Genomic DNA, 23,230 nt, shown 5'->3' with positions numbered 1-23,230 from the left:
TGTTGAATTTGTGTAAAACAGGTCATGGAGTTGTGATTCTGTTAAAGTTATTCTGTCGGTTAGAAGCTGACAGCAGACTTGGCGTCTTTGATAGAGCAAGAGCCACTTCACCAACCCTCACAGTCACAACTGTTTGTTTTTACGGGTCTACCGTTGAAGTTAGATGACAAACATGGGCTTTTTGGTTTTTGTAACGACTATTGCATGCAGACAAACTCTTGTTTTCTCTGCCATGTAGTTGACATAGTTGTACGCTAAACCCTGTGCTAACAAACTTCTAACATTTTTTTCTGCAGCACCTGTGCTTCAGCTTTACAAAAGCCAAATAGAGTTTGAATCAAGCGCTTAAAGATCCACTCCGATCAAAATGACTTGGGTGTTTTCTTGCAGCATTTTTCTGATGATGAAGACATTTATAAAGAAAAGTCAGCTGAAAAATGTTTATTTCGTTATTCGGATATTTGTGAATCAGACGAAAAAATGCTGTTTGAAAAAGATCATATTTGTGACGTAGAAAATACGCTGGGCGGGGCCACAAACTCCCTGCTCTGCTCCATTCTGATGCATCCACTGTCAGACAAATAGATCCATAAATGTCTTTTGTTTTTCTCGTCTGAGCTGGAATCTGGATCAGAACTGTACGGATGGATAGATCTGACATTGATCACTATTTTTGTTGCACTGCTAATGTTAGGGTGGGAGGGGCTGTAAGCCAGCGAGGGAGAGCGTAAACAGAGATCTCTGTTATGGGTTACAGGTGGGGGGTGCATCAGTCCCAAGGTAAATGTCTAATGAACTCCTACCGCTCTGCAGAAACTATGTCCTGGAAAACACCTGGACACCGTTTTTTTATTTAATTTAAATTTTGGCTTAAAAACCGTAATCATTATTAACGACCTCAGCGAATGCTTTTATGATGCATCAAAGGTTGATCGGAGTGGAACTTTAAGCGTTTCAAATGTTGGTTTTCGCTCTGTAAACATCTGTAGTCCCACTCATCAAACTCCAGGCCCCAAAGGTCCTGGAGTTTCCTGCTGGTGTTCCAGCTAACCCCAACTCTCACTGCTGCTTTTTGGCAAAATACACCTGATCCTGGGCATCAGCATCAGGTAGAACAGTGATGATCAAAAACCAGCAGAATGCTGGCACCAAGGTCTGGAGTTGACAGTCGGTTAACTATGATGACTATGATTTTGTGATAGATGTGCTTCTCTGTGAATGATGCTCATTGGTGTGATGATGAATTCTTCATGTGAGACGGAACCAGATTCACGTCACACAGTGGAGCAGAAAGTTTTAGTCACTTTCAGATTCTGTGAGAGACAAAACAAAGAAAAAGAAACCAGGAAATCTCATTGTTTCATTTTTAAAGAATGTATTTGTATAATGAAGCAGAAAATAAGGATTTGGTCATAATCAAAGGTTCCCTCTATACTTTGTAACGCCACCCCGGTTGGTAGTGGCAGTTGTGTGGCTTGATGCGCCCGTCTTCTCATCCGTCAGGTCCCATGGAACCCGGAAGTGGACTTGTGCTGGCACGCTCTCATCAGTGAGGCCTCAGACGAGTGTGAACCCGAGTGGTGCAACTCTGAAGACCCTCTCTTCATTCTGTACACGAGCGGTTCCACAGGCAAGCCGAAGGTAAAAGCTTCTCCACACGGACTGAAGTTTATGCTGCTTTTTCCTGAAGCGGCTTCCTTCAATAATGAACCCGACACATTTAAAACATTCAAAACATTTTGAGTTTCCTAGCCGTCCCATCACTTGACACAGTGAAGCTGACTTTCCAGAGAGTTTTTTCAAACTCTGAACTTCTATTCAAACTCTTTGGTGAATCTGACTGTGAACCGGAGGCCAAACAGATCAACACAAATTTGTTTGTTTTGACCTAAAAAAAGAGAGAAAACCAACTCCACCTTGAGTCTGTTTCCTCTGGAACAGTTCATGCTCCATATGCAACATGTTATGCCATGGTCTGGCTGAATACTCAATTCTGATTGGTTGTTATGTGTTCACTAAGAAAAGATAATGGACATCAATAAAAGGAGTCGCGGTTGGATGTTCTTTTGTGCTGACCTAAACACCAGTTTTCCACCAGAACAATAGAACATAGAAATGGATATTTCTTGGAAAAAAAGAGATCTAGGGTTAACTCAAGAGGTCAAAGGTCTCAGTGGATCTTCTCCTATTAGCAGTGGATGGCGTGTCTCACTGCTTTTCTGTCTCCTCAATGCAGGGCGTTGTGCATACAGTCAGTGGTTACATGCTCTACACCGCCACCACCTTCAAGCTGGTGTTTGACCACCAGCCGGACGACGTGTACTGGTGCACCGCAGACATCGGCTGGATCACCGGACACTCTTACATCACCTACGGCCCTCTTGCCAATGGAGCCACCAGTGTCCTGGTGAGTCCTGGTAGAGGAGAGAAAGCTTTACAGAGTTGGTTTTGTGTTTAAAAACACTTCAAAAACTTCCACAGTAAGAAATCCTGGAACACTTTGAGGTGCTGACAATTTAAAAGAATCTTTAAAACAAAAAGTTTAGTAATTCGTCATTTTTAATGGATTGTTTTCAGTTTTTCACAGAAAATCTGAATCTAAACATAAACTTAAACCAGGTAAATCTTAACTATAATGAAAGGACAGTTCTAAAGAAGAAATGGCAAAGATTCCAGGATTGATGTGGTGCTGTGGACTCTGTTGACTCAAAAGATGAAGCGAGAACTCCTCTAGACTCCATACAGTGACTCTGTCTGGCAGCTGATGCTGAGGTTTAGTCACATCTCCCTCCAGGATAGTACTGCAAACGTGTCTTTGTACCTGCAGGTTTCTTTTGGGATTAGGATCAACCGTTGGTCTCTATTCTGGATTACAGTCCATCCTTCTTCATGACTTGCTTGTGTGTTCCAGTTTGAGGGTCTACCTACGTACCCGGACGTGAGCCGAATGTGGGGGATCGTAGACAAATATCAAGTGACCAAGTTCTACACGGCTCCCACGGCCATCAGACTGCTGATGAAGTTTGGCAGTGAACCAGTGCAGAAGTGAGTGTGGTTTCTTTCATTCACACTCATGCAGTGACATCAGGCTTTCCCTCATTTTCATTACGGTAGGAAGGAAGGAAAATGATCAGACAAATGCAGGAGAGTCTTAAAGAGGCTGGAAGCAGATGTTCCAGGTTTGGTCACAAAAATAGAGAGCAAACTGTAGTTTTCCTTATTCTCTGTTTTCCTTTTTGCTACTCTAAACGGTTTTGTGGAACCTCTAAATCTAAATCTTCTGTTTCTGTCCACCTTACAGGTTCAAGCGGGAGTCTCTGAAGGTTCTGGGGACAGTGGGAGAACCCATCAACCCCGAGGCCTGGCATTGGTACTACAACGTCGTGGGAGAGAAGAGATGTCCCATCGTGGACACCTTCTGGCAGACGGAAACTGTTAGTTCATTCTTACTGCCTCCAGAATTATTCCAAAAGCCTCACTCAGCTGCCTCACTTGACCAACAATGGGCGTCTCTTAGGCCTGCACAATATACCGCAAATTTGTTGACCAATCAGATGGAGCCCTTTCATGTTAGATGTTCCCTCCTATGTCAACGAGGGTCATTTGGAGTACAATTCTTAAACTGTTGCATTAAAATGGGAATGATGTTTTTGGTAGTTTCGCTATTTGTTTATATACCGCAAATTATATCGTTATCGCAATATTAATCCCTCATATCGCATATCGCAAGTTTTCCTCATATCGTGCAGCCCTAGCGTCTCTTCTCTGTAGATCAGAGGAAGCAACTGACGTAGTCTCTAGAACGTGTGGTTGATTGTATCTGTAAGCGGATGGAGCTCAGGAGCTCTGTCTGTCTCAAACCTCTCTGTGTTTTAGGGAGGACACGTGTTGACGCCTCTACCAGCAGCCACACCCATGAAACCTGGATCTGCTGTGAGTACAAACGCTGAAATCGGATACGTCCTTCTTTAGCTAAAGTTGCTTCCTTTATGTATTTACTGGTTTTTAAGACCCTTCAAGACGTCGGGATCTGTCTTTAATCAGAGTTTCTTGTATTAAAAACGGGGAAAATATGTTTCTGTCTTTCAGACGTTCCCATTTTTTGGAGTGGTGCCGGCCATCTTAAACGAGTCTGGAGAGGAGCTGGAAGGTCCGAGTGAGGGTTACCTGGTCAGCAAAGCGGTTCATCCTTATCAGTTTATTCAGGAGTTCTTTGCACGTTTTGACGAACAGCCTCGGTGCTTCTGCCCGCTGCACAGGTGTTCAAGCAGCCGTGGCCTGGAGTCATGAGGACCGTCTATGGAAACCACCAGCGCTTTGAAAGCATCTATTTCAAGAAGTTTCCAGGATACTACGTGACTGGAGATGGTGAGTGCCAAGACCGAAGACACTCAAACATGAACACAGTATCATACTTGTGACCATCTCTGACACAGGGAACCCAGCAGTTAGACACAGAGAGATCTACAGGTCAGTAGGATGAGACTCGGATGGCGTTGCTGTTTGACCTAGAGCAGAGATGGAACGACGTGGGCTGGAGGGAGGCGGGACGCTCTGCAAGAAGCAGTGAAGGATGTGAAGCCGAGGCTGTGAAGTGAAGGGAGGATTGCTGATTGTTCCCATGACAGTTATGGCCTCGTGTGTTGAGGTTCAGCAAACCCACGCCAGCTCTGGGGTTCTCCTGCATGAACCAGATCCATATTAATGGAAAATTGATGGACACAGGATGTAAAGCTCTGTTTAACCTGTTGTTTATGCTCTTATTGAAATCGTTTTTTAATGTACCCGTATTCATCGTTTCAGATCATTTTCAGCGTTCTCAGGAGAAAAGCAAACATAGAAATATCAAAAGAAAGAGAAGAATTGAGTTGTTTGTGAAGGGTCTTAATGATCTTGTGTTGTTGTCAACTAAACTGGGCAGGACTTTGAACTTCTAAAGTGTCATTGGGAGTTTTTTGTCTAAGTTGGAGACTGCGGTTGACGTGTCTGATGGTTTCATCAGAGCTCAGCATTCAGTCCAGTTCTCATATGCATGGTTGGAATAAAGTACATTTAATATTCTGTTGGGTCCAACCACCAGTCCAAAAAAAAAAAAACGCTGACCTGTAATAAGACCAAAACACAGAACAGGAAATAAACCGACATCAATTGAAGGTCCATATGCAGTTATGCTGGCACATCAGGCTTTTTAAAATGGGGAACATCTGTTAATTCCATTTTAGTAATGGAAGGTGGGTTCTTGTGTTGGGTGTGGGAACCACTCCTCTCATACTTGATGACATTTTGTCCTGTAGGTTGCCGTAGAGACAAAGACGGCTACTACTGGATAACGGGGAGGATCGATGACATGCTGAACGTCTCCGGTAAGAGCGATGCTTTTCAGATATCTGCTTTCATTTCTTTGAACAGTTTTCAGTAATGTGGAGGTTATAATTGAACATGTTAAAAAGAAGTCTGTGATTTTCAGTTTGAGTCCTGACAGGTTTCCCACTGCGTCTTAAAAGCCTTGAATTAGAAAATTTGGAAATAAGGCCTTAAAAAGCATTTAAAAGTCTTTAATGTGGATATCTTGGTGTTAAAAGTTGTGCTGTTAAAAACTTTCCTTATGACATTTCTGTCTTAAGTTTTACATTTTAACCACAATTATGTGAGTAAATCACGTTCTTTAATTAAATAAGCAATTTAAACATTTTCTGCTCAAAGCCACATCTACATTTTTATTCAAGGTGAAGATTTATTCTCAACTACATCTATCTGCATTTGTGCTGTAACGATTCATGTCATAATTTGTGGTCGCCGATGCATTTCCTAGTCAATATTTGTTCATTTTAAACGATCCAATTGAATCCGATTCACTGACCTAGAATGGATTCAGGACATCTTTATCCAAAACATCCAGCAGTGTAACTCAGACAGAAATACCTGCTACTGAACAGAGCAGGTGAAGTTTCCAGATTCTTGGATTTCTTCCAGATATTCAAGTGGAAATGAAATGTGTCCAAACAAACAAGTAAACAAGAATCAGTGTTGGGTAAATTACTGCTAAAGGCTAATGGATTACTTTATTTACTATAGATGAAATAGTAATTAAATTATTTTACTTATTCTCCAATTTTAAAAGTAGTTCACTACTCATTAATTTATTTTTTTCAACTCACATAAAAATTCTTAATGGAATAAAGCTACACAACCGAGATGACCACAAAATATAAACATGGAGGCTACACAAGAACAACGTCTCGTTTTTTTTACCACATGAACATGACAAAATGTACATTGTATAGTAGACCACATAGTGTGTAGAAGGTTGCTCATTGACACCAGGGCAGTGGAAAGCAGTTCTTCAGGACAAAACTTGATTTTACTGAAATGTTTTTGTCTTTGTTTTCAGCACATTGGAAATAATCTGAATATCTCCAGTTGCTGAATGATCCACAAATTAGTCAACGACCACATTTCTGCTCTCTTCCTCTAACTTTGACCAATCCCCAACTCTGCATTAGCGCACATGCATCAGTAACTGTTTTTCTATCAGCATCTGTTTTGTTTCATTTAACCAAGAGACAATGACAGAGCCAACTGTTTACACACTTTTGATTGATTGGTTGGTCTCCTTTGGTTTCACAGCACCAATATGTGAGGAATGGAGTCATGAGGCTTTCTGTAGTCTAGTAAATGTCATTTATTACGTTACTCTGTTACCGACAACTAATTGTTCTGAAATTCAAGGATTTCATTTTTTCTTCCTCCATAAGGCTGGGAATTAGGCAGAGCAATTGGTCTTGACTTTTCAATGCAAGGTCTTAAAAAGTCTTAAATGTAATTAGAAGGAAGGTAGGAACCCTGCCTGAGCAGCCAGGACTGGAGGCCACTGCTGGAAACTGATAGGAAGAAAGGGTTTTACCAAAAGTACAGAGAAGTGTTTCTATGTAGTTGGTTGAAAACAAATTTTTGATAGTTTTAGCGTGTTTTACAGAAATGTAGTGGTTTACTGTCATCATTCATTTTGGAAAAATATTGTTGTTTCTTGGTTTTATTTAAATTAACACTAAAAAAAAGATTCTACTCAGCTTTAGGAAATGCTGCAGATTGGACATTTTCAATGCAAACACTTCTCAGAAATTAAAAAACACTGACCATGTCGATAGCGTGGATTTCCACCATTTGCAAAGGCTAATAACGGGTGAAACCGGATCTGCTCCTGCAGTCTCACTAAGTCTCCGACTGCATTTTTGTGGATCAGCAGGTGTTTTTCAGAAGCTTAATGGTAAAAACCACAGTAGTTTTAGACTTTTCTTCTGATCAGGTCACCTGCTGAGCACAGCAGAGGTGGAGTCTGCTTTGGTGGAGCACCGGGCCGTGGCAGAAGCTGCTGTGGTTGGTAGACCGCACCCCATCAAAGGAGAGAGCCTCTACTGCTTCGTCACGCTGAAGGATGGAGTCGCCTACAGCCAGATGCTGGAGGCAGAACTCAAGAAACAAGGTTGGTCTGAAGCCCTTCGGTTTTGTGGAGGAGCCCTTCATTAGAACAGGAGCTCAGCCACTGAACATCTTCATCCCCAAGAATCATGGTGTCAAAAGTCACAGAACAAGATCTAACTGTAGACAATACAGGTATGCTGGGTTCTGATTGGACATCAAGATCAAACCTTTGAAGTTTGGACAAGATTAAGAAATTAGGTAGGAGTCAGAAGAACTTCTCATCCCAGAGCGTGTCACCAAAATGTGTTTTTCATGGTTGTCATGAACTTGTGATAGATTTCAGAAGAACCTCCCAAGAGAAGCTTTTCCAGAACCTTAACTCCTCAAATGGTAGAAGCTCATCCACCTGCATACGTGTAGTTCAACAGCTGCTGGTTGACAGTTTCTTCCTCTAAACCAGTGGTCCCCAACCTTTTTAGCGCCACGTACCAGATGATTATTGTAGTAATACTGCCATGAAGAAGGAACAGAGACGCGACAAGACGAACCCTGCGCTTTTATTTTGGCAGGCATGACATCGTACATCGCACAGGTGTGATCATCCTCTCCCCTTCCGACACTCATGGTGCAAAAAAGAAGTGCTGTCTATTAAATGTAGCTTTCATTTTTTTGGAAGTGGAAGGCTCCTCTTCTGTCTCCTGGCTGGGCGTTTTCCCGTTGGCAAAGAAACTTTCCAAAGACGTTCGTTTTTCATTCATTTTAATAGTTCCTGGGTTTTATTTTAGCGGTATCCTATCATGTGATGGAGAAGAGCGCCTTGACCTGCGTCAAGAGAGACATAGACGGATGGAACAGAGAATCGGACAATTTTTCAAAATAAAAAATCTTTCAGATTCCGAAATAAATAAAAAAAAAGTAATGTCGGTTATTTATTCTTTCTGTGCGGCCCGGTACCAAATGACCCACGGACCGGTACCGGTCTGCAGCCTGGGGGTTGGGGACCGCTGCTCTAAACCACCTCCAGAGCGTTTCATATAAAAATCTACATCGACATGAACGTGCCAGCTTCAGTGAGCATCTTGTGTTTGTGTGTTGTTCTTGCAGTGAGGGAAAAGATTGGAGCCATCGCCACACCAGACTACATACAGAATGCACCGGGACTGCCCAAGACCAGATCTGGTAAGACCTCCTCTTCCATGAACACAGACTAGTTTACCTGTTTTTTTTTTTTTTTTATAACTTTATTTTTATTAGTTTTTGTTACATGAACACAAATCTCAAACAACATCACAAAAAAACAAGAGAGAAAAGAAAAAGGTCAAGTCTAGGTGTTCCCCATGTCTATCTGTTGTACAGTGTCCATTTTTTCCACTTTCGGTGTAATTGTGCCTCTTGCAGCTTCAGTCTGTATGTTATTAATTCCATTGAATATATGTTGTTGATTGTTGAAGTCCATTGCTCCTTTGAAGGGATCTTCGTAGTGCCCCAGTTTCTGGTTATTGTTTTTTTGGCGGCTAGTGACATGACTTTAAATAAATATTTGTCACTTTGGTGGATTAGGTTTCCTGAAAACATGGACAGATAAAACAGTTCTGGTAACAAAGGAATTTTGTATCCCAGCACTTTGCATGTGAGATCGCCCACCATCTTCCAAAAACCTGTTACATTCTGACATTTCCAAAATACATGAGAGTGGTCAACATTTATTTCTCCACATCCGCGCCAACAGCTCTGATTTGTTTTCAAATGTTTGTTCTTCAGTTTAGGTGTTATGAAAAATCTAATGAGGTTCTTCCAGGCAAACTCTCTCCACGTTCGAGATCCAATGGTGGTATGGTGGTGTCTCCACATATCTAACCAGTCCTGTTCAGTTATCCTTATGTTTAATTCTCTTTCCCAGTTATCTTTTACTTTCAAAGTTGTGTTTTCGTCATATTCCATCAATGATTTATATAGCATACTAATCCATTTAGTATTGTTGTCTTTATATGTCTTTGTTATTGTGTGAACTATCCCGCCTTCATCCCCAGAGGAGTCTCTCTGTATTGCTTTCTTATGGTAGTTTCTCATTTGTAGGTATCTGAAAAAATCCTGTTTTTCAAGGTGAAATTGTTTAGTTAAGTTCTCAAAACTCTCCAGCTGTCCGTCCTTTTCTAGCAAGCACCATGCTGTTATTCCTTTTGTAGTCCAATATTTAAAGGTCTGATCATATTCTGCTGGTTTAAATTGCCTGTCATATGCTACCCATTTTAATTTTTTTGTACTATTTAAGATTTTGTATTTTTGGAGTAGTTTGAACCATATAGTTAGTGTATGATTTGTTATGGGATCTAAATGCCTTTTCTTTGTTTCATATAACTCTTTATCACCAATAATGTTTTGAATAGGTTCTTGTAAAGTTTCACATTCAATATTTTTCCATTTTCCAGTATAATGGGGGTTACACCAACAGCATAAGTACCGTAATTGTGAGGCGATGTAGTACTCTTTTAGCTTTGGTAAAGCCATACCTCCTTTGTTCTTTGGAAGCTGGAGGGTGCCATATTTTATTCTGGATCTTTTATTGTCCCATATGAATCTGGATATTGTTTTATCCCACGTTGCAAATTGAGTGTTGGAGACCTGTGCTGGTAGAGCTTGAAATAAAAATAAAAACCGCGGCAATATATACATTTTCACTATTTCGATTCTAGAGCTGAAATCTAGTGGGAGTGTTGACCATCTTTCTATGTCTTTTTTTATCTTGTCTTGTACTTCTGAATAATTTTTAATGTTTATATGTTGAAAGTCTTGTGTTATTTCTACTCCTAAGTATTTAATACTTTTCATATTCCAATTGAATTTAAAGTTGTTTCTAATGTATTCAGAGGGAACATAGTTGAATGTTAGAGTCTGAGTTTTTGAAATATTAATTTTATATCCCGATAAATTTTCAAATGTTCCCAACAGTTTCATAAACTGTGGAATTGATGATTCTGGTTGTTCGAGGTACGCTATTAGGTCATCAGCAAACAATCCTATTTTATGTTCAACGCCATTCATTGAAACTCCTTTAATTTCAGGTTTTTCTCGGATTGCCTGTGCCAGAGGCTCAATAAAAAGAGCAAACAGAGTTGGGGAGAGTCCACAACCCTGCCTAGTGGATCTTTCCAATTTAAATGTTCCTGTTAAATTCCCGTTTATTTTAATTTTAGCCGTTGGTTGTGAATATATTGCTTTTATAATTTCAACTGATTTGTTATTAAATCCCATTTTTTCTAAGACTAAGAATAAAAATTCCCAATTAACGCAGTCAAAAGCTTTTTCCGCGTCAATACTTAAGAGAACTGTACTTATATGTTCTCTTTGGGCTCTTTCAGTTAAGTGTAAGGTTCTTCTAATGTTGTCGTGTGTCTGGCGACTTTTTATGAATCCCGTCTGGTCCTCATCAATAATGTCAGGTAAAAATGTGTTTATCCTGTTACAGATTATAGACGTGTAGATTTTGTAATCTATACTAGTTTACCTGTTTAATGCATCTTTAGAGTGCAGCACTTCTGATATTATGAAAATCTCTAATGCTGCGTTCAAACCCCACGGGATTCACACGTCTAAGTGGTGTCTGTTTTAGTACACAACAAATTCACGGCTCCACGTTCGTCCAGAAAAATGTCTTCATAAACTTGACGCTCCCGCTGTGCGTGGGAGGAGCTACTGTTCAAAGTTTATTCCTCTTGACAGACACAGGTGATGGTGGGAGGTCAGGTTTATTTCTTTTGAAAAGCTCTACAAAAATATCAGTAATCACGTCTCCATGTCTGCTTTCATGACATCATCCAGAGATTCTCCCATACTATGAGCTTCACCGTCTACTGGAGGAGCTGCAGCTGAATGATGGTCGTTTTCAGCGCTACTTCTGTCTGTCTGTGCCCCAGTTTGAATTCTTGCAGTCCTGCATTAGTCTTTGGAGGGAAGAAACTAAATTCGAGGGAAATTTTTATTTTTGTATTGACAAAAATAAGCAAAATATCATAAAGGTCAGGAAAACGATCCGCTTCTCTTCCATGTTGGTTTGGGAGTCCACCTGCTGATTACGTCATCAGCACACCACGAGTTAAAGCTGAGGTGATTGGTTGACGCGACGCGTCTTCTTTACCAAAGTTCAGATATTGTAACTCATTGAATCGCCGTAGCGCACCGCGCCCAACGCTCAAAAAGCGCAGCAGGACCTCCGATCGCCTCTCCATATTGACTTTACATTGAAACCGGACGCCCCTTATGCACGAATCACATTCAATATGAACACAGCTGTTTCTTATTTGGTTCAGTTTTACTGAACCTAGATCTGTGACGGTGTGGGATTTTTGATCATCGCAGTCATGAACCAGCAGGGGACGTAGTGTTCCGGTTAACCCACCTCCAAACACAAAATCCCCCCGGCCGCGTCGCAAATGAATACAATTACAACGCAGTATTCTTTATTAACAAATAACAGTAACTATCTAACTAATTCACTAACTGTATAGGTGTTGTATAAATGTGTGTGTGTTAGCGCACTGTGTGTGTAGAAGGAAGGAGCACACACGTGTGTTGGGGTGCGTGTTGATTCTTCTGAGTGGACCGCTCTCCGGCTGCACGTGAAGTTTCACCTGTGCTCTCTGGTACAGACATCTTCTCAAAATATTTTATATTATTGCCCAGTAATAAACAGACTGCAGACACTGTCACCTTTCTGGTAGCCATGAAGCCTGACACGCATGAAGAACGCGGAGGAGGAGGCTCCGCCTTTGTTTATACAGACACGTAACGTTGCGCTGCACAAAATAGTTCCCAAACAAAACATGTAGTGATATTCATGGAAATCTAAGAGTGGGCGTTCATGTTTGGTGTTACAGAGTGAAGGAGAACAGTAATAAAAGGTTTCCCCCAGAAACCCTTGAAGTCTAAACACAGGACTAGCAGAAAAAGTAAATTATCAGCATAGATGAATGTCTTTAATGTGTTTATTATAGTTCCAATCACGAACCATATGCAGAACTTAAAAAAAAAAAAACTTTCAAAAGAAAAACGTGCGGTTATGACCTCGGTGATGCGGTAATCCTTTCAGCAGGCGTCTCTTACACCAGTGTTTCCCAACCCTGGTCCTGGAGGAACACTGTCCTGTATGTTGCCCTGCTTATGCACACATGATTCAGCTCATCCTCAGGCTCTGTAGAAGCCTGACAATGACGGTCAAAGGCAGGTGTGTTTGAGCGGGGTTGGATTGAGAAAAACGCAGAACAGTGTTCCCCAAGGACCAGGGTTGGGAAACACTCCCCAACACTCAAGTCCGTCCACAGGTGGGTTACAAGTGAGCTTCTGATCTGTCTGTCTGCAGGAAAAATCATGCGGCGGGTGCTTCGCAAAATCGCCTGCAACGAGAAAGACCTGGGCGACATCAGCACGCTGGCGGACTCCTCCGTGGTGGAGGAGCTCTTCCAGAACAGATGCTGCCCCTCCGTGTGACCGCTCTCAGGATCTGCAGGGCAGTGCTGTAAGATGAGGAGGAGGCGTCTGATGAAACTGGTTCCATCCAACTATAGCTTCCAACAAGGCACAGGCCTGTAATGACACCCCCTCTGTTTTTACGTGCAAAAATGGGCTCCCCGCAGATAAACAGCCTGCCTAGGATATATCTACAGCTTTGGTACAAGTAGCAATACGGGATTTTTAACAGCCACATTTCTGCCGCAGAATGAAATGTTCTTGAAGTGGATCATGTTGGTGGAGAAACGGAAGGCGGAGCTGAGACCAGAGAGCAGCGTCACGCTGCCTCCCGCCGAGTCCTGACTCGACTAAACCTCCGAGTTTGTTGCTTCTATTTTTTTAATTTAAAGAACTGTTTTGTCTTTTATTTTTGGAAGATTTGCTTTTATGTCCCGGGTATCTCCATCCAGTTTTATAGCAACTAACCCCAAAGCTTTAGCTGTTGGGGCAGCTCTAACTTCTACAGGTGCTGGTGGGGCGGTGTGGGGTTTTTAACTTTATGAAATCAGACCTATAGTATCTGTCAAAGTCAGATACTAAAGCTCAAAACTCCATGTAATTGTGTGGAATGAGGTTTCTGAATGTGGTGGGGGAGCCAACTCTAATCATGTTTCTAGTGTCTTTAGTCATGTCTGTTTGCTTTGATCTGCATGGAAAACTGTTGAGAAAATCTGTCACTAAACTGTAACGCTGTCATGTGTGATGCTTCATCTCTGTGGAAGTGTCTTCATTTTTAGAAGGAAATGACTCAAACGAGAGTCTGTCTGCTCAAATACTCAAGAAACGAAGTTCACTCTGTATAAGAGATCTTTAAAAGATTGATCAGTGTGTGTCCCAGTAAGTAACCTGTTCTGACCGCTGACTGTATACGAGAACTGGAGTGGGAAAACGTGTGACATCAACAAAAACGTCAGTTCAGTCGCCATTTCCCCGCCATACACGCGCCGCCATGTCGCAGACAAACGACGGCAGTAAACAGCGATTGATCTGAGTTGGTCTAAGTCAACATATCTATGGCAACCGCTCTAACCAATCAGGAGTGAGCTTGTTAAAAGTCCACACCCCTACCACTGGAAGTGGGCTCGGGAGAATCTGTCAAACGTGAGATTCCGTACTTTTATTGAGGCATCTGATTGGAAAGTTTATAACTTAAATAACTTGTATTACAGAAAAAATTAGACATTTTGAAGGGTCTAGATCATGCTATTCTTAAGCCTTTTATAGTAAACCATATCCATATATATGATTTATTACCTTTGACACTAAATGATTTTTAGAAATGTAATATTCGTTTTCACAAGCTATTTTCAAACCTGGAAGATGACATGATCTTCGAGGCTCCGCCTTTCTCTCCTTGTGGGTTCCGCCCATTTCATGACATCATCCTAGAGCCGACATCAGCAGCGTGTCTGTGTTTTGCCCACGAAAACAAACATGCAGACTTTTACAAGGATGGATGTTCATATTGTGCATAGAAAAGGAGCTCCATGGAGAAAGTGGGCGTGTGTTATTTTGGGGGCGGGGCTGGCAGTTCAAACTCTTCCTGGAAGGGGCTGTTCCTCACTTTGTGACATCACAATGTGAGAACCTGCTCGTTTTTGTGGATTCGAGGGTCTGGTGCTCAGAGAGCAGGGTTATATAGGAATACTTGGAAATGCATGAATTGATCAAAATACACTTAAAAGCTCAAAAAACAGATATAAACCTGTCCAAATTAATATTAATATAATACTGCATGATATAAACCTTTTAAAATAGTACCGAGCATGTGTCAGAATCCCATTAAAATCCACAGTACAAGATTGTCCCGCATTGAGTCTTTTAGGGGTTAGAGAGGGAAATTGGGACATAGCAAAAATAGTCTAGCTGTCATTCTTAAAGAACTTGTCTATAACATCACATGGTCAGAATAGTTCTACCATCAAATTTGGCTTCTCTCTCCACCATTCTGCACCCATTCTCGTCCACATACGTTATGGGAACTTTCTCCTCTTTGGTCTTCCACAAAAACCCCGAAACTCAAGTTGATCGCTGATCTCCATATCTCCACCTCCATGCTTCTCACTCGGCTCCGTCTGCCTCAGAACCACAAGGGCAGAGCTTTCGGTTTTCTTGATCCTCGACTCCTGGATTCTGTTCTATCAAACATTGGAGGCGTCGGTTCCCTTCCTGTCTCAGAAAAGCTTTTTCTGTCACCTTTCCTCAATGTGTTTGAGTTTAGTCCCCGCTGCCTCCTGTTTTGTTACAGAACTTGTTGATGGTGCACTGCTATACTAGTAAGAAGACCATCAGTGAACTGATGTTCCTGTCTTGGTTTAAAACAGATAGCAGGTAGGAGTAACTTACCAGTGGACATTTAGTGTATCTCCTGTTAACTGGTGAGGTTTTCAAGCACCCTAACCCCTAAACAGTAGACGTTTTGCATCTCACTAGTGAAATATTGGCCTTTTGTGTTCCTGGTTAACTTTTAAATTGTTGCAACTGCTTTTGCACATTATCAGTTAACTGGTAGTGCATACCTACAGTTATGGAACATATGCAATGAATACAGTAAAACCACAATGATCTGCGTTTTGCATGTTTATTCTGTTTCATTGAAGACATTTGTGAAAATGTGGAACCATTGACTGTATTAGAGTCTTATACAGTCATTGGGTTAGCTTAGGTTAGCTAAAACAAATTTAGAGACTATTTAAACATTTAAGACAGTAATTCTTGGAAGTTTGCAATATTTGTTTTTTGTTTTTAAAGGTATTAAAGTCCCACATTGATCGTCTTTTGATCGACCGTCAAAGTTTTCCCACTGGTCTTTTAATCACGATGATGCCATTTTTAGACAAAAACCTGACGTTTTGTATTAGGACAAAGTTTCTGCAGAGCAGCAGGAGTTCACTAGGAATTCACCTCTGAGTTGTGGGTGGGACTGCTGGTGCGGAGCAAGCCCGCTCCCACATCCCGTCGCCCATCTGTTTACATGCTCTAATGCTAGCTTACAGTCCCTCACAACTCCAAGCTAACATTACTGGTGCAACAAAAATGAGGAGCAAAACCCGCATTTTCATTAGGGTATTTTAAAAGGAAATTGGTCAAAAATATTAGAAAAATGTAGTTACGTTGTTTGATTTAAAACTATTAGATAAAAGGTCATAACACTGACCTCCACACACGCCACACACTCTCCGGTAATGAGGGGAGAAAGTGAGGAAGGGATTGAGACCAGTCTCACACGAGCCTGTAAGGGTTAGGATCCCATGTTTCCTCACACCAACCTTTACTTATTCTGTTTTCCATTAAAATTATTATTATTAAAACTCAGGTTATTATTTATCCACAGAACACCTCTGTCACCAACCCATCACTTCCAGAGTAAAAGTCCACACAATTTCAGAACACACTCAAAAAATTACAACAGTTACTCTTTCATACTACAACAAAACAGACCAGATTCTTGGATGTTTATATTTTTGGTTTCCTTTTTTTTCTTTATTTTTAATTGAAGAAAAAAAGTATACAGTCACTATATGATGAACAATATTAGTTTAGACAGAGAGGGCTTTCAAACACTCAAACCAAAACCTGTACATATATTGACTTTTTAATGCTTTTTTTTTTTTGTTTGTTTATTTAAGTCTCTTGTATGGTTAATGGAGGAAACAAAACCACTGTAAAGTGGACAAAAGCAGGTCTCTGGTTTAATACACAAAATCACATTTGTGAATGTAATATTTTTCCCTTATGATTAATGAATTTATTTAAGAATATTATTTTAACTGCTTTATAAAGAAACAATGTTTATCTTTTTTAAAGAAAAGTCCTTGAAGATCAAAATAACGGAACTGCTAAAGTCTTTCCAAAAAGTCTTTGAATGTGAGCTGATCCAGAAGACGTGATGGACTGTCTTGGGCCGGTCCTCCCAAATGGAACATTAATTTATGTCTCTGTTTTGTTTATGTTTACAGTATTTAGCCCGTAAATAGTTGTTTTTAAAGTGTAGCCGCGGCCGGCTCGGATGTGACGCATTACTGTTTCCGGTCTGGGTCGCGCGCAGCCGCTGTAGATCCTCGTCTTTTCTCACTCGCTTGTTCGACCTGGTTCCCTCCACTTTTCAAACGGGGACACTCCGTACGTGCCGGAGAGCAGCCAGAGGTTTGATCCAGCTCTTATTCCCACGTTATTTCCAGCATTTTCACAAGAACTGCAGCAAAAGGAGGCGCCTCGTTGTTGCTGTTTAGCACAGGAGGCCATGGTTGTGTTTTGGATTGAGCTAATCGGGGAACTAATTTGAGTATAATTGCCCCATGTAAAGATGAATAACTTAAGTTTAAACGTTGATCTGTCATTTGTGGTCAATCTGTAATTCCGGGTCTCCACCACCCGTTCGGAGGAACCGTAACGTGCTAGCTAGTTAGCTAGCTAGCTTCAAACTTCAGCTGGCTGCTAAAAACAACTCTGCTGTTATCTGAAGCTGCAAACACAAATCTACAATATGTATAAAAACAACCACATTTTTTATGAAATAAACTTAAGTCTTTGATATCAGATATACTTTTTAAACTGTGGGGGAAAACCCAAGTCCATTTTGAAGGGTAACTTTCTTTTGTAATAACTTTATTTAAAACAACTGTGACAGACAATCCTCTCAAAAGTCACCCGATGACTTAAAGTCCTTTCCAATTCGTCATGGTTTTCAAATCTCATGGGCATATTTGCTAGATTCCTTCATGTATTTATTCTCTTTAAGGTTTAAGGGTAAAAAAAAAGCAGTTTTGACATTGATCAAAGATCAACTCGATCTGAATTTACCATCATACCAAGCCGGGCACGACTGGAACTAAACTCCAAACACCCTTTTCTATATAAACACTTCAACCTCCAGCAGCCAGTGCTCAGATGAAGCCGCTGCTAGCTAAAGTCCACTTTATTAGAATCCAGCATTGACGCATCACTTGCTACAAAAGAACTTTTTTCCTTCATCATCCAAATCAGGGTTGCTGGAGCCAACCACTAAAGTTCAGTTCTGCTGTCCATCACAGGGTTACACAAAGACAAACTCACACCAAGATGAGCATTTAGAAACATCAAAGTATAATTTGGACATTGACTCGAGAAAACATACAAACTCCGCACAGACAGGACCCAGCTGGGATTTGAACCAGGATCTTCTCGCTGTGCTGCAAGAATGCTAACCACTGTGCACGATGTCACCACAAATGAGCTGAATATATAGAAACATAAAAAAGAACCAACATGTTAATTAATTGTGTCATAATTTTAGTTTCATGTTTTTTCTTTGGCTTTACAGGAATTTTACTTTCAGCAAGTCCAAAGTCCTCATCAAGCTTCCTAAGTTTCATAAACCTCTAATAACTAAGTTGTCAGAATTGTCCACATTTTTTATGTCACACTTTTTCTGTACGAGTATGAGATTGGTTTTGGTTTAAAGCCGTTTTGTGGGTCCATTTCAGGAAAATTGTGCATGTCGTTCTCTGGATCGCTGGGATGCCTCTGGAGGTCAGATGGCCATTCCCTCAGCCCCCTCCCCTGGCTTGGAGGATCTCTGGCTCGCTGGTCATGGGCATGGTCGGCTCCTATTCCTACTTTTGGACCAGTGAGTGAAGCTGTGCACGTCTCCGAGACCAGATCTGTGCATGAATGCAAACCAACGCTTCGTTTGTGCTGTTTTTCTTTAAGAGTACATGAACTATTTGACCGTCCATAACCGGGACGTGTTGTTGAACCTGATTGATCACAGGCCCCCCAACACGCCACTCATCACTCTAGCCAATCATCAGTCCTGCATGGATGACCCACACATCTGGGGTAAGGGGAGGGGGGTAGGGGCTCAGCCAGTGATCATTTCTTCTGGACAAACCAGTCAAAGGTGAACGGGTGCACATGTTTCCAACAGGAGTGCTGAAGCTCCGACAGCTGTGGAACTATAACAAGATGCGGTGGTGAGTTTGATCCCAAACACAGGAGCCGAAGCTCTGATTCCTCCTGCTGTAACGATCCCCACCCGTCTGCATGCTGCAGGACTCCAACAGCTTCAGACATCTGCTTCACCAAAGAGCTGCACTCCAGGTTCTTCAGCCGAGGCAAGTGCGTCCCCGTCTGCAGAGGTGAGAGGGTGCCGGCGCTCGCCCCGTCTCTCTGCTGAGCACATGACCTACAGCACCAGTTTTCTCCAGGTGATGGGGTTTACCAGAAGGGTATGGATTTCATTCTGGACAAACTGAACAGAGGTGAATGGGTGCACATTTTCCCAGAAGGTATGTGTTGGGGCTCCTGCTCAGGTTTCAGCATCAACTGTTCTCTTATTTGTTTGGTGTCCTGCCTTGTTTTTTCCAGGTAAAGTCAACATGACGGAGGAATTCATTCGTCTGAAGTGGGGTAGGTGAGATGCTGGAATCAGAAAAGCAAATGCAGAGAACAAACTTAACACTTCAGGCTTTAGTTCCCAGAGGAACTCGACCCCAAGCTAACATTAGACAGTCCAACGGAAATGCAAAACAAAGACGACCATGAATCTATTTGTCTGCAAGTAGATGCATCAAAATAGAGCAGAGCAGAGAGCTTTTGGCCCATCCAGTGTATTTTGTATGTAACAACTACAGTCGTTTTTTTAACAGCATTTTTTTGTCTGCTCCACATTTACAATTATTTAAATTAAAAAATACTCAAAAAAGTCACTTTTAGGGTTATTTTTATTTATATGTCCTATATAGTGAAAAAAATGCAACAAGACAACGTAAAAAACACATTTTTCCATGGAGTAAGACTCCAAAGGAGTACCACAGGGCTTAGTTTTGGGACTTGTTTTGACTTAGTTCTTGAGGTCTTTACATGTACATGCAGGTTCCATGAACCGTAAACGAGGACTGGACTGAGTCTCCTCCCCCCGTGGCGTTCTAAACAGGAGGTACCCGCTGGTTCAAGGAGGCCAAAATCCCATTGACTTCTATAAATAAACAAACAGCTGTTACACAGTCATTCTGTTGGTCAGAAGAACCATTCTGGATCTGACCCCCCCCCCCCCCCCCCCCCCCCCCCATGTTCTTGATAACCCTCTTTTTTTCTTCTTCTTTTTTTTGTGAAAGTTATTTAAGTTATAAACTGACCAATCGGATACCTGAATAAAAGTAGAATAGATTCTCCTGAGCCTGCTTTCAGTGTTAGGGGTGTGGCCTTCCAACAAGCTCTCTTGTGATTGGAGAGAGTGGTTGCTATAGAGTTTTTGACTCAGACCGACCGGGTCCAGTCACTGCTTACAGACGCTGTCTGGCTCTAACACGCTAAGGGTGTGTCATGGAAAAATGGCGACTGACTGAATCGAGTACATTTGGTTGGAACCAGAAGAAAGTCATTTTCTATGGGAGAGGTCGTAATGACACGGTCCAGTTCTCATTTACAGTCGATGGGAGGCACTGAGAATACGTTTTTTCTGTTCTTGATCTGTTAAGTAAATAATCATTTGAAGATCCATAAACAAAATACCATGTTGTCCTTTTTTTCTGTCAGGCGTGGGTCGACTCATCGCTGAATGTTCTCTCAATCCGGTTATTCTGCCGCTTTGGCATGTTGGTGAGTAATCCAGTGAGACGATATGAAAACAAAATCAAAGCTTCCTCACTGCTCTGGAGTTCTTTTAACCTGATGGACCAACATTTGACACTTGGCTTCCCGCAGCTTTTACAGAAGAACTTTATTCTGTTGGGATTCTATTGATATTCTGATGGCTTCACTTTAGGACACAAATGGGTTTTTTTGGGGGGGGGCATAGATGGACCGATAATCACTTTCAGAACATTATAACGTTGACTGGAGCGAGCTCTAATCAGCTTTCCCGCGTACTTCAGGCTGACCTTCAGTTCATGCCGACCCCTGGCTGCGTGAAGCATTCTCTGCTCTGCATGTGTGGGTTTTCTCCAGTTTCCTCTCGCAGTCCGGAGACATGATTCACAGGCAAATTCATGGATGTAGTTACCCCTCGGTGTGTTTGTTGGTCAGGGGTGGCTCTGCAAAAAACTGAGCCCCACATTCACCCGACAGTCACAGATATAGGCTCCAGCAACCCGTGACCCTTAAAGCAGCCCAACTCTGGTCCGTGGACCGGTACCGGTCCGTGTGTCATTTGGTACCAGGCCGCACAGAAAGAATAAATAACTTGCAATACTTCCATTTTATTTATTTTGGAGTCTGAAAGATGTTTTATTTTGAAAAATTGCCCGATTCTCCGGATGTTCCATCCGTCTATGTCCATGGCGTTCTTCTCGGTCACGTGATAGGATACCGCTAAAATAATTCCAGGAATTATCAAAATGAGTGAAAAGCAAACGTCTTTGGAAAGTTTCTTTGCCAAGTGGAAAACGTCCAACCAGGAGACAGAAGAGGAGCCTTCCACTTCCAAAAAAAGAAAGCTACATTTAATAGACAGTACTTCTTTTTTGCACCATGAGTGAGGGAAGGGGAGAGGATGATGACACCTGTGCGATGTACAATGACATGCGTGTCAAAAGGAAAGTTCAGGGTTTGTCTTGTCGCGTCTCTGTTCCTCCTTCATCGTAGTATTTCTACAGTAATTATCAGCCTACGTTTGAAAGACCGGTCCGTGGCGATGAAAAGGTTGGGGACCACTGGTCTAGATGACCCAACTCCCAATGTTAAAGTGCCTAGGATAGCACAAGGGTTACGTCAGTTAGTATCTTCCTGCTTCTCAACACGACTAAACAAGACTACATTAGAAGCATCAACATGATAAAAACTACATTTGGTCTTTTTTTTTTTTTTTTGTCAGGTTTGAGTGATGTTCTACCGAACGTGACGCCCTACATTCCCCGGACTGGAAAGGTACTTCCACGTGACCAGTGGCTGTGCATACATTCTGTATTTGACCTCTGACCCTGCTTGTAGGGGCGGTTCTGTGGTGGGTAACACCTCTGCTTTCTTGCAGAGAATCACAGTCTTGGTTGGGAGACCGTTCAGCCTTAAGGAGCTGGTGGAATCCCTTCGAGCTGAAAAGAAAAGCCAGGTGAAGTTCTTTCAGTGTCCCACGTAAAACCCGCTGAGGGCAGAGACTCTGTCATTCTGAGGGGCAAAGTAGAAACCCATCTTTGTGGTTTTTCCTCAGATGGAAATGAGGAAGACTTTGACTGACTTCATCCAGGTGGAGTTACAGGAACTGAAAGCCCACGCAGAGACCCTCCATGGACAGATGCAGACCAAATTCTGAGTCCACCTGCCCCCCCCCACACACACACACACACAGGTGATTCCATCATCCTCTGTGGGATGCATGCAACCTCTTTTTTTTTTTTTTTCTTAAATCAGCCAAAGCCGTTGGTGTAAAGCAGCATGTGTGTGCAGCACCGTGACCCCCTCCCACAGATGATTCTGCCCCAGTGTTTTTCAGCTTCATGCCTGTCGGTCCTGGACGGCGCAGTTTGCCAACCTTCAGTGCCTAAGCAGGATTTGGAGCTAAGGAGGGGTTTTTATTAAGATTTTAGTCTTGCTTTGAGCCCACTGATGCACAGCATGTGGGGTTTGATCCCCCGATCTTCAAGACAGATGAAGACTACCTGCAGCTTGGGTTTGATTTTTTTTTTTTAGAGACTGTTGTGCTGGATGAACAGTCTCTGACGGTTTGGGACACCAGCACACGCTCATTTTCTCCATCTCTAACCTTCATGGATGTAAATGTGCAGAAGAAACTTCTGTTGACTGTAAACACGCTCAGGCAGGTAGAAATCCTCAAATCCATTTCCACTTTAATCTTGATGCTTTCACTTCAAATGTTGATTTTCTTCACACTGGATTAAGATCATATTCAGTTATTTGATTTAAAATGATGGCAAAGGATCTCTGCTTACTTGTGACAGGAAGGAAATGCCTTTCTTCAGATAGATTTAAGTTTTTAATCGTCGCCAATCAGGTTTTACAGTTCTGGTTCTTTTTGCCAGAGGGGAAAAACTGTTGTGTTTTTATTTTGGAATCTGTTTGTTTCATTTGAACTCACTACAGTGGTTTGCCATTCTGTCCTTCTCCATGTAAATCCTAATAAAGTATTTAAATTTTTCAAATGCATGAGTTGAGTATTTTTATATATATATTTTTTTATCTGTCTTTAAATGTAGACATGGCTTATTATGGAGGTTACATGTTTATGATGGTGCCTGCAAAGACTGCTTCTAAACATCAATGTGTTTTAACACTGCATTCACATGAAAACTGAGGGGCTCAGGATTTTGAAATGTATTTCAAAGTTTTAAACAAATAATATATTAGATTTATCTGCTCTTTTCAAAGT

General features: G+C 41.7%; 2 protein-coding genes across 7 annotated transcripts in view; both read left to right on the top strand.

Annotated features, from left to right (window-relative positions):
* acss2 (acyl-CoA synthetase short chain family member 2) overlaps window positions 1-13,637 on the top strand; it is a 34,425-nt gene extending 20,788 nt beyond the window's left edge. For 3 of the 5 annotated variants that reach the window (XM_004086361.5, XM_004086362.5, XM_011473022.4), the window contains 11 exons: window positions 1,504-1,641; window positions 2,237-2,407; window positions 2,912-3,045; window positions 3,302-3,434; window positions 3,877-3,933; window positions 4,090-4,170; window positions 4,260-4,368; window positions 5,295-5,363; window positions 7,307-7,483; window positions 8,527-8,601; window positions 12,779-13,637. In XM_004086361.5, coding sequence (XP_004086409.1) covers window positions 1,504-1,641; window positions 2,237-2,407; window positions 2,912-3,045; window positions 3,302-3,434; window positions 3,877-3,933; window positions 4,090-4,170; window positions 4,260-4,368; window positions 5,295-5,363; window positions 7,307-7,483; window positions 8,527-8,601; window positions 12,779-12,906 — 1,272 coding nt within the window. In that variant the 3' untranslated portion in view covers window positions 12,907-13,637. The remainder of the gene's footprint in view (window positions 1-1,503; window positions 1,642-2,236; window positions 2,408-2,911; window positions 3,046-3,301; window positions 3,435-3,876; window positions 3,934-4,089; window positions 4,171-4,259; window positions 4,369-5,294; window positions 5,364-7,306; window positions 7,484-8,526; window positions 8,602-12,778) is intronic. The other 2 variants (XR_013657320.1, XR_013657319.1) reach the window with 1 other exon arrangement.
* A 3,296-nt stretch (window positions 13,638-16,933) lies between these two features.
* tafazzin (tafazzin, phospholipid-lysophospholipid transacylase) lies at window positions 16,934-23,003 on the top strand. Of its 2 annotated transcripts, XM_078950095.1 has the most exons (12): window positions 16,954-17,073; window positions 18,230-18,301; window positions 18,393-18,535; window positions 18,619-18,747; window positions 18,836-18,881; window positions 18,961-19,046; window positions 19,116-19,196; window positions 19,276-19,317; window positions 20,446-20,508; window positions 21,722-21,774; window positions 21,878-21,955; window positions 22,055-23,003. In XM_078950095.1, the coding sequence occupies exons 3-12, from the start codon at window positions 18,427-18,429 to the stop codon at window positions 22,154-22,156; spliced, it is 789 nt and encodes a 262-aa protein (XP_078806221.1). In that variant the 5' UTR covers window positions 16,954-17,073; window positions 18,230-18,301; window positions 18,393-18,426; the 3' UTR covers window positions 22,157-23,003. The 2 variants fall into 2 exon arrangements, with proteins under 2 accessions (XP_023812793.1, XP_078806221.1); XM_023957025.2 differs by lacking the exon at window positions 18,230-18,301 and having other exon boundaries at window positions 16,934-17,073.
* The last annotated feature ends 227 nt before the right edge of the window (window positions 23,004-23,230 follow it).

The sequence above is a fragment of the Oryzias latipes genome, chromosome 7, assembly GCF_053564925.1.
Source record: "Oryzias latipes strain Hd-rR chromosome 7, Olatipes_Hd-rR_3.1".
In the NCBI taxonomy this organism is placed as follows: Eukaryota; Metazoa; Chordata; class Actinopteri; order Beloniformes; family Adrianichthyidae; genus Oryzias; species Oryzias latipes.
The sequence above is the reverse complement of the archived record's forward strand: the minus strand, read 5'-3'. Positions and strand labels throughout refer to the sequence as shown.